Raw genomic sequence first — 10,774 nt, forward strand, 5'->3', positions numbered from 1 at the left:
GACATTCTTACTGCCACGTTTGGACTAAAGGCGGGAGGAAGAATCTGCTTTGTTATCAGCACTCAGTTTAAAAGCCTTCATCTCTGATGGTGTGCGGCTGCATTAATGTCCATGGAATCAGCAGCTGGCACATCTGGAGAGGCCATCAATGCAGGAAGGTGTATACAGGTTTTAGAGCAACAGAGGACGTATTTTTTTAGGAAAGACCTTGCACATTTCAGCAGGACATACTAAACCACATAACAACATGGTATGCAGGGTGCTCAGCTGCAGACAGGAAAGCACTGCAGAGGGTCATCAACACAGCCCAGAAGATCACTGACTGCTCTCTGCCCAGCCTGGAGGTCATTGCAAACTCTCGGTACCTCAGCAGAGCTGGCAATATCATCAAGGACCATTCTCACCCCAGCAATCAACTGTTTGAACTATTACCATCAGGCCGACGGTACAGGTCACATAAAACCAGAACAGATTCAGGGATAGCTTCTTTCCCAGAGCTATCACCGTTGTAAATAAGCACAAAAACAATTGAAACTGCTTAGCTACACCATACTGTCACTGTCACTATATTATGCTGCTATTCATACTATCATTATACTAATGCTGCTATCCTGTACTTACGATTGTTTTATTGTACTTTTTATATTTTACATATTTTACATTTATATTTATTATTGCATTTTGCACCAAGGGAGTGGCACTCCAATTTCGTTGTACCCTGTACAATGACAATAAAGGCTATTCTATTCTATTCTATTCTACTGCAGCTATTCCAGCAGCACAGCTTCACACAGTGGGAAACATCCGTCTTTTCCAAACTTTTTAAAGATGTGCCATCAAATTCAAAATGTGCTATTACTCTTAAAATAGTACATTTGTTCAGTTTAAATATCTGATATGTCATTAGTTCTGCTTTTATTTACATTTTAAAGAGAATCAGCTGTATGATTCTAAGCTCAGACACTGAGTGTCTGTGGAAATGTGTTTTCAGCTAAAATGAGGCTTATCTTAATGCACAACAACAAAAAGAAAGAAGACGACTTCAGCAGGTTAGTATGGGCTGAAATATTTACTCGTTAACGACCACACTCCTCCAGACAACAGCTGGTTTTTACTGACTAGGTTAACCAGCAGATAAACTTACTGCACATGGCTTCGGTTTATAAATGTGTCTGACAAAGCATCAGGTAGTGATCGGTGCCATTCACTGGTGTTACTGACCTTTTGCCTCATCGTCCCAATAGTTGTGCCTGTCATTTCCTGTGCTGTAGCGTTCTCGCTCTGCAGCAACCATTGCACTCTCACAAAAGTACAAAACATAGTTTGTCTCGTCTCATCGTGGCATTAAAAATACTTTACAAACATTTTACTGCTTGCTCCTGTGTAGAGCTCAGTAAACTGCTGTATGCCATTTATATGTTGAGTATTCAGTCAGCTAAGGAGACTTTATGTGTTTGCAGAGTCGATTTCCTGCCCACTCTGTACAGTTTGTCTATTGCTTTGCCTTCATGTAAAGTGTGTGTGTGACTTGTGTGTACATGTAAGCTGTGTATCTGTCCCTAGAAGTCCCCGTGTGGTTCACGAGTGTGTCTTTGCCATTTGGTGTGTTGTTTTTACATATGTGAAAAAGTCCTTCAGTTGGCAGTTCAACGCGTGCATGTGACTCCATTCATGTTTACATCTTTTTGTCTCGTTTCACACACATCACTCCTGCCTGTGTGTGTGTGTGTGTGTGTGTGTGTGTGTGTGTTTAAGAGGACATGCCATTGACCAGACTCCTCAGCTGTTTGACTACAGTCTCTATCAGCTTCTGTTTGTCTCTGTCATTCTTCCTGAACTGGGAGAAGATGTTGTTCTTCTTACTGGTGTCCTTCATCCTGGACACAGAGACACATGGAGAGGATCACTTACAAATGATTCAGTGAGAAAAAACAAAAACACTTTGTCATGCAGTGGGGATAAAGATAGTTTTGTGTGCAGACGGCTGTTACGGCTCAGTTTAGCTACCCTAACTCTGGAACATTTGTATTTCAGGTTATTTGAGTCTGGTGTGGAGTAAACAGCTGAACTGGTTCATGGAAGAAAGCACATCAACAGAACTTTAATGGCAATTGAAGATGCTTGAATGTGTAAAGTATTTGAACAGAGGACTGCTGGTCAGGGAACAATAGACCAGAACTAACTAAGCAACCTTCTTACTCACGGTTCTCACGAGTAAGAACCAAACCTCTGCCTGTGTTTCACACGCAGTTTGTAACCCTACAAGTCTTCATTGTAAATAACACTTCTAAACAGCATACTGGGTAAGGCTAGCCAGCATAACAGTGTGTTAACAGGTGGACGGGGATCTGTCGCTACACTCAGTCCCAGCAAAGACAGAGATGAAGAAAAGAGAACATGGAAGCATCAAAGTAACTCAGAGAGGAAGCTTTGTCTGCTGCTGAAAGTTACTCAGTGGTGTATAATGACACTGTTTGCTTTGGTTATGTTGCCTCGATGCAGGCAGCTCCTCCACACTCAGTGACACAGAACAGATGAGGTCATATATATGTGTGTATATATACATATAGATATATATATATATACATATATATATATATACACACACATATATATATATGTGTGTGTGTGTATATATATATATATATATATATATATATATATATATATATATATATATATATATATATATATATATATATATATATATATATATATATATATATATATATATATATATGTGTGTGTGTATACATATATATGTGTATATATATATATATATATACATTAGTGCTGTCAGCGTTGATCTCGCTAAAATGACGCTAACTCTATAACCGTATTAACATGACAAATCTCAGTTAAGGAGTTACTGCAGATCGCTCCGTGCGTGGGGCTGCACGGTGTCAACACGTTAGCGCGGTTAGCTCGTTAACGTGTTGTTGCCGTCCAGTCCATGCACAGAGCGATCTGCGTTAACACGTTCCATATATGCATATCATATACATACACATACACACATATGATATTTAGAATCCTATATATCATTCTTTTTCTTCCTACATGTTGTAAGAAACAGTTTTAATAAATAGTTCTACATACAGTTATTATTATTACTCTTAACCTTGAACCTTGCAGACCTTGGTGGCTGTAAACTCATTTTACTTGACTTGACCCTAATCTATTTTACCAGTTAATTTAAAACTTCTCACGCTGTCATGTTTACAGACGGGATGATGACACGCATGCACACAGTATCCACAACATAACAAACAAATATTAATCAAATATTAAGACAAAGATATTCTTTGGTAGTTTCAGAATTACAATAAGATTCGTGTTGTGTGATCACTTTATTACTGCTAAGATGCAGTTTGCAGTGTGGCAATTTTGGACTCTTAAAGGTTTCTTTGAACTTTTCCCAGGTTGAAATAATTATACAGCTTACATACTTCAGGACCTTTAAAAGTCTGAATTTATTTAAGACTTTCTCTAACCTGCACTGGGTCAGATATATATATGCAATCGACCTACTTATTTAAATTGGCTGGTGACCTGGCACGAACACAGCGTTAAAGCATAACTCCAAGCCTACGACGTGTCCTGTTAAAAAGCAGAACGACTGTCCAAAGGTTTGACTGCTCGTAAAGGATTTATTTTAAAGAACTCCACCATTACATAAGATGCATTAAAATCAATCCCGGTGTGTTATTTGACCTTATTAACAGCATTGTTTCTCCTCCATCTCACCATGATTTGACAGCCTCTGATTCTGACTTTAATGTATTTTTTATTTGGACGTCTCCCTCGGTTCCCTCTCTTACGAAGATGGCCTTCAGTGCTCCGAGTCATTTACCTCATTCTCTCCAATTACACTAAATACTTTAGTTCGTATAATGGGTAAGATCAAATCCCCATTATCCTCATTAGGCATTTTACCTCCATCTGCCTTGGATCTTTCACAAGCATTTCCACAAGCTTTGATCCTGGCTCCATTATTATTTTCCTTTTACATCCTTCCTTTAGTCAGTATCGTTTCATTGTTTTTAAGCCTTTCTTATCAATTCTATGCCTGTGACATTCAGTTGTATGTGTCTCTTAAGCCTCGGCAGCTGAACAGGCTGTCCACCCTATTTGACTGTTTATCCTGGATTAGTAACTGGCTCCAATGACTTCCTTGTTTTGACTCAGGCTATTATAGCCCCTCCTGTAATACATGCAAGAATCAGTGAAGTGCTTCTTGTTGCTCCTCTGCAAAGATCAGTGTTCATCACCTCTCTGAGGTTTGGTCCACATATAAAGTCCTTATGTTCCTGTTTCCTTTTGGAACAGCATATAGCAAGCTAGAAGCTCTGAGCTACAGAAAACTGTACATGATTATTGTAATGTCTTATATACTGGTTTATATAAATCACACCTCCCAGCGATACCTGCTGCAGGTAACCTCACTCTATTAAACGGGCTCACATAACCCCTATTTTACTCTCTACATTGGATCCAAGTTGATTTAGAATTTGCTGTAAAAGTCTCATACTTACATACATAGAACTAAAAGCTCCAGAGTATGTAGCTCAGCTTCTGTTAAACACACTCCTGCTTGCTGTCTTTGCTCAAAATCTATGAATTCCCCATCGTAAACTCATGATCACAACAAAATTTTTCCTACTATTATTAATGCCACTATTTAGTTAGTGTAGTTCATGTTTACAATATAATAAAACGACACTAACAAATGTTCCTCAGATAACCAATGAAATCTCAAATGTGACATAATATGAAGATTTAACAAAGAACCAGCATTTACAGCTTTTTCTCTCAAACAACAAAAGATGAACATGTGAGAATATGTGAGAATGTGTTGAAGCGAATGCGCACACACACACACACACACACACACACACACACACACACACACACACACACACACACACACACACACAGAGGATTTGTTGCGTTATGATTTGAAGCATATTAATGCATGCAAGTAGAAAATGAAGACTCGTACCCCCTGTAGACTCTGAGGAGCAGCAGCAGAAAAAGAGGAGAAAGAGCATTTACAGTAAGAGAAGCAAAACACAGGCAGGGCGGGGAAACCGAGCCAATTCTAGGTTATGTACAAGAGTTACTGATTAAAATCTTAAAATCAGAAATGATCATAAAACAGTCGTAACAAAGTTTAGTGCAGCTCTCATAAAACTTTTTTAAAATGGACTTGAATAGCCTTTCTTTAACATTTAACACACTCTCAGTTATAAAGCACACATATAATGATATGTAACAGACAGAGAACAAGACAAAATATATTTATATTCTTTAAACCCATCACAGGTTGTTGCTTATTGGCTGGCATCTTCAGCATTCACCATCCCCTCTGAAACGTCCTATCATACATCCTGCAGGGTGACCCACAGAGTGAGAGTTAGGTGAGTGTGCTCAAACCTTTAACCCTAGCCGATGGGAAATTGTGCTCCAGACAAAACAGGAGTCTAAATTAAAGCTGACTGTAGAAAGTGTCACCCTTATGTGGGGGCTCAAACATGAATTTTCATGGTTACGTGTTCTACTTGGTGGAATACCTTAACACTTGGCACGATGTACTCAGCCCATGTACTTACTTCTCCAGCAGAGCCAGGGCAGTGGCTGGATTTACTCTCAGGTATTTGGATGTTGGCTGGCCATAGTCTGCCAAGTAAGTTGACCAGTCCCACACCATGAAGAGGTCCAGGAGCTACAAGACACACAGAAACCTTTTCAGTGTATCCTCAGGGAACTTCAGAGCGCACGTGAAGATGGACGTGGGAGAATTTCAACAGCAACAGATGCATCGACTAACTTTTCCAATAACCAAGTAATTCAGAGAGGCGTTTCTCTTACAGTCCATTTTAGCTGAGTGCAGAAACCCGGCTCATTTTACCAGTCAACACTAAATCAGGAAGGTAGTGTTACATAATTACAGATAATAAAAGGTATAAATCAAGAGTATGTTACTATTTTACACTGCTAGATAACTTGTGCTAATAAGTGTTGGTACACAACACCAACTTTTTACTGATTTTCTTGCTGTGATAATGCAACTTGCATTTTAGATAGATTTATATTCAAGTCTTGAATCTAACGTGCTGAAAACAGGTACAAAGGTACAGCACAGCCTTTTGTTGTTGGCTGACGTAACCTCTATTTTTTCTGTGAAAGAAAACATGCAGAGGATTTAACTGTTTCTAGCTGGCTAATGTTTTTGGCTACAAGCAACACACAACTGTCTTTTTTTAATAGAGGCTCCTTCTCTGACTTGTACAGTCTGCATGTTAAAGTCCAAGATACTAACCCTGCAGGCCACGATGCTTCTAATGTTGTATGTTACAGTGGTAAAAGCATATGAATGAATGAGTGTCACTGACTAATTGTGTTGTGACCCGTGGTAAAGACTAGAAAATATCTATAACTGCATTCTAGCAACTTGCAGCTCTTTCTCTGGTATAATTAGGCAAAAAATCTCTCCCCCATTTTCCCCTTTTGTCTTCTCTCTATTGCTTTTGCGTTTGTTTTTTTCCTATTGATTACACTGAGTAGTTCTCCTCTCCACGTTTAACCAAACAGCATCGAGCACCACCCATTACTGTTGAGGACTGGGTCTCCTGGGTCACTGCACCACTCTGACAGAATACAGTGGAATAAGGGTTGGAGAGAAGGGCTAAGGAAGACTTCCTCATGATGTTAAGTGTGAACATTTTAAATGACCCCACCATGACCTCTGTTTAACCAGATGGAGATGACTCCCCTGCCCCACACAGACACACAGTGTATGCTAATGTCATAGGGTGAAACAGCTGGGTATTTAGGTCATGTTGAAAAAGAACAGTGAAAGAACAGCTTAGTGATAATAGCATTATTCTACTGACTGAGAGACTCCAACTTACAGAGTGAGGCTTAGCAGCAATACCATTATTCTCACCTGGAACCAAGTAACGAGTTCTGACAAGCCACAGTTTGCTATCTGAGCTCTCCATTACGGGCCTGAAAGTTCTACTACAGGATCTACAGGATCCCGACTTCGTGACTTTGACCACTGGTTTGAACAGCTGTGTGCACACAGTTTGCCTGTGAATGGTTCCTGTGCTTTTATTAAAACCTAAAGACTCTGGTAGGTTTTTTTTATGCCTGCAGTGATACTGAATTCAAGTCAGATGATAAGAATGGGTATTTTTCCTTTAATGTGACCAAATATTTTCAACTCAGTTCTACTTAATTTATATATTGTAAATCACAACAACTGCTGACTCAAGGCAATTTATGTAGGGTAAAGACCCCCAAATCACTCAACCCCCTGTGAGCAAACACTTGGCAACTGTAGGAAGGAAAAACTCGATTTAACAGGAAGAAACCTGCAGCACGACCAGACTCACGAAGGGCCAGCCATTTGTCACAACTGCCTGGGGGTGAGGGAAGAGATGAAGGAGAGCAGAGGACATAGGACAAAAGACAAAGTGGGAAAGAGCCAGAATTTGAAATTCTCCTTCTGGATTTTGAGAATTAACAGGAAGCCAGCGAAGAGAAGCTAATATGGGAGAAGTGTCTCCTACTTCCTGTCAGTACTCTCGCTGCCACAGTCAGACTTGTACGCAGTGAGGATGTAACACTGTTAACAAAATAACTGACCTGTGAGGGAATAAAGTTTGGGTAGCTGCTGTGTATTGTTTTAGATGCATGCCACTGAAGAAGACAACAGCAGAGGAATCACCTCAAAACACCGTTTACAGAAATACTAGTGTAAAAAGTCCTATAGTGAAATGTATTCCCCACTGCGGTGTGGCTGATTATTGTAAATATAAATGTTAGTAAGAAATGTTTAGACAATCTGCAACAGAGATGTGGTCAAAGTCATCATCCTTGACTGCATTCAAGTGCACGTAACACATACGACCAGCAAAACGTTGCAGGTCTGACCCTACGGACAGGTCCGGGGATTTAGCTCATTTGGTTTGGGTCACCTTATCGTCTTTGGCAGAAGGGTCGCTAAAAACCAACAGAAACGCTTCACTCAGAGAATGAGAATGATATGAATCTTATACTATGACAGTTCCCATATCTCAATTCATCTGAACTACGAGAGAGTTTGGACTGGTGTTAGCAGCACTCCACACCACCATCACTGAATCTATACCAGAAACTTATTTAAACTTCACCAGCAGCATGTTTGGCTCGGCACTTAGTTTGTTAGCCTGCTGTCTGTGATTATATTGCTGATAACACCTAACAGACGGCAAAGTCTCTGCCCATCATCCACTTTTAGTTTGGCCGACAAACGAAGTGGTTTAGATAATCTGGCTTGTTAATAATTTGCCCGTTCATAGCAAGAAGGCTGTGGCAACAAAAAAATTGTTCCATCATTCTGCCTTCTTGAACACACACACACACACAGACACGCACACACTTCTGACTTTGGCTCCCTCTAACGGTGATAGGATAATGATCTAAAAAGCAGCTAATGCCAAAAAAGTAAAAGGATGACCTCTGTGTAACCCCAGCCTGTGGGTGCCCCCAACCTGTCACCTCAGGCTAGGATTAACCAAGCAGCCTGTATAAAAAGGAAGATGGACACATCTTGTCAAATGAGCTGCAGGAAACTAAGCTCTGCTCAAGAACAGATCCAGGCAGGGCACCAGCTACCCTCAGGGACACCTGACCTGTTACCCCGTGGATGGGGGGGCAGTGTCATCATGAAAGTAGCAATTCCTATCATTTTGAAAAATGACGGTAATGCGGGATAAAGGCAATCCCTAAGAACAGCTTTGTGTTTTATGCCCACAGGATGCCTTAGCTCGGTGGCCGGTCTAACACAGAGCTAACATCGACAGCCAGTTTAGAATTACCATTAACCCCACAAGTACATCTCTGCAGTATGGGAGGAAGCTGTAGTACCTGGGAGAACATGCCCCAGCATACTGCAGGTTAGAACCCAGAGCCTCTCTTTCATGTAGTAACCACTGTACCATAGTGCCATCTTTATTTGTGTTTGCTTTTTTGATTGTTCAGGTAACCAACAGAGTAACTAGAAGATTTTCAATGTACCAGTCAAACACAGTCTACATAACTAGTAGAAAATGTACTTCATCTCCTTTTTTCAAGTATTTAACAAACATATGCTTCATATACTTTTTCCCAGCAGGAATACTGCTGCTCACTGACACTCAGCTCTCCTTCTAACCTAGCATCATGCTGTGGATCCCTCTGTAGTCACTACAGCTCTGCACATCACCTTTATTCTTGAACATCAGTATCAGTACAGTCCTTCTCCACTCCTCAGACATCCTCTCACAGTCCAAGATCGTGTTAAACTATCTGTTTAAAAAGTCCTCCGTCCTCTCTCCTAGACATCTCCATACCTCCACAGGTATGTCACCTTTATAAGTGCGATCGTGGCTCAAGAGTTGGGAGTTCGCCTTGTAATCGGAAGATTGCCGGTTCGAGCCCCGGCTTGGACAGTCTCGGTCGTTGTGTCCTTGGGCAAGACACTTCACCCGTTGCCTACTGGTGGTGGTCAGAGGGCCCGGTGGCGCCAGTGTCCGGCAGCCTCGCCTCTGTCAGTGCGCCCCAGGGTGGCTGTGGCTACAATGTAGCTTGCCATCACCAGTGTGTGAATGTGTGTGTGAATGGGTGGATGACTGGATGTGTAAAGTGCTTTGAGGTCCTTAGGGACTATTAAAGCGCTATACAAATACAGGCCATTTACCATTTATACTCACTCTTCATCCTCTTCATAGCTGCCTTCACTTCCTACTTACTAATCCTCTGGACTTGCTGATTCACTGACATTCCTCCATCTGTCCTCTCTCTCTCCCTACATCTTCTCAACACACTTTCTTTACTTGACAGTAAAAATTTCCATTACTGTCTTTAATCACTAACCTGCTGCACATCCTTTCTAGCTCGATGCCGACAATTTCTTCAGACTCCAGACTCACATAGAACTCATTATATGCCTTCATCTTTGTCTAGCCTCCCAGTCCTTCTGTATACTTTCTAAATCTCCCCGACTAACCTACTTATTCTTAATTTCTTCCTTTAAACAATACCTGTAATTCCTCATTCTACTACAGAGTCTCTTTCCTCTCTGCTACGAAACACCAAACACCTTCTTGGCAGTTTCCCTCACCGCTGTACTTTCTCTCAGCTCCTCCTTGAACGCTTTCTCCACTGAATCTGTGCCTCTGTCTTCATTTACTTCCTCTTTTTGATTTACAAAATCACCCCACAGACTCCACTGCCACCACCTTCAGTCTCCTCTCTCTTTCAGATTTTACCTTCTGCATAAGACGTAGTCGCCCAGTGTTCACCTTCCTCCACCCTTATTCATCATTCTATGTTCCTCCCGCTTTTTTAAATACATGTTCACCATGGTCATTTCCATCCTTTTTGTAAAATCCACCAGCATCTGTCCATCTCCAATTCTCTCCACCATGCCAACCCAACATGCATTTCCCCAATTCTTTTCCTTTGACTTTGCATTTGTGCTGTTTCTGGTTTAAGGCTTAGTGATAAAAGTTTACCTGTCGTAGATCGATGAAGGCCAGCTGAAGAGTGTCTCCTTGAAACCCAGGCACTGGTTCTGAGCTGGCAAACACTGAGAAGTTACAAAAACAACGTCACAAAACAGTCAACTCAAAGCTGGAGTTTCAGGTCTGTTTCTTACTGCTGGAACTATAGATGCACACACTGGACATATGGAGGTCTGTGGTCATTCAGCTAAATGCTGGATCAGAAACAACTATTTAGTTAT

The 10,774-nt window shown here is 41.0% G+C and overlaps 1 protein-coding gene across 6 annotated transcripts in view; it reads right to left on the bottom strand.

Moving 5' to 3' along the window:
* Positions 1-643: 643 nt before the first annotated feature.
* The window catches only part of exoc6 (exocyst complex component 6), a 53,073-nt gene continuing 42,942 nt past the window's right edge, over positions 644-10,774 (bottom strand). For all 6 annotated transcript variants that reach the window (XM_039616746.1, XM_039616743.1, XM_039616745.1 and 3 more), the window contains 3 exons: positions 10,545-10,618; positions 5,613-5,725; positions 644-1,877 (listed from right to left, as the gene is read on the bottom strand). In XM_039616746.1, coding sequence (XP_039472680.1) covers positions 1,751-1,877; positions 5,613-5,725; positions 10,545-10,618 — 314 coding nt within the window. In that variant the 3' untranslated portion in view covers positions 644-1,750. The remainder of the gene's footprint in view (positions 1,878-5,612; positions 5,726-10,544; positions 10,619-10,774) is intronic.

Source organism: Oreochromis aureus, linkage group 8 (genome assembly GCF_013358895.1).
Source record: "Oreochromis aureus strain Israel breed Guangdong linkage group 8, ZZ_aureus, whole genome shotgun sequence".
Taxonomy (NCBI): domain Eukaryota; kingdom Metazoa; phylum Chordata; class Actinopteri; order Cichliformes; family Cichlidae; genus Oreochromis; species Oreochromis aureus.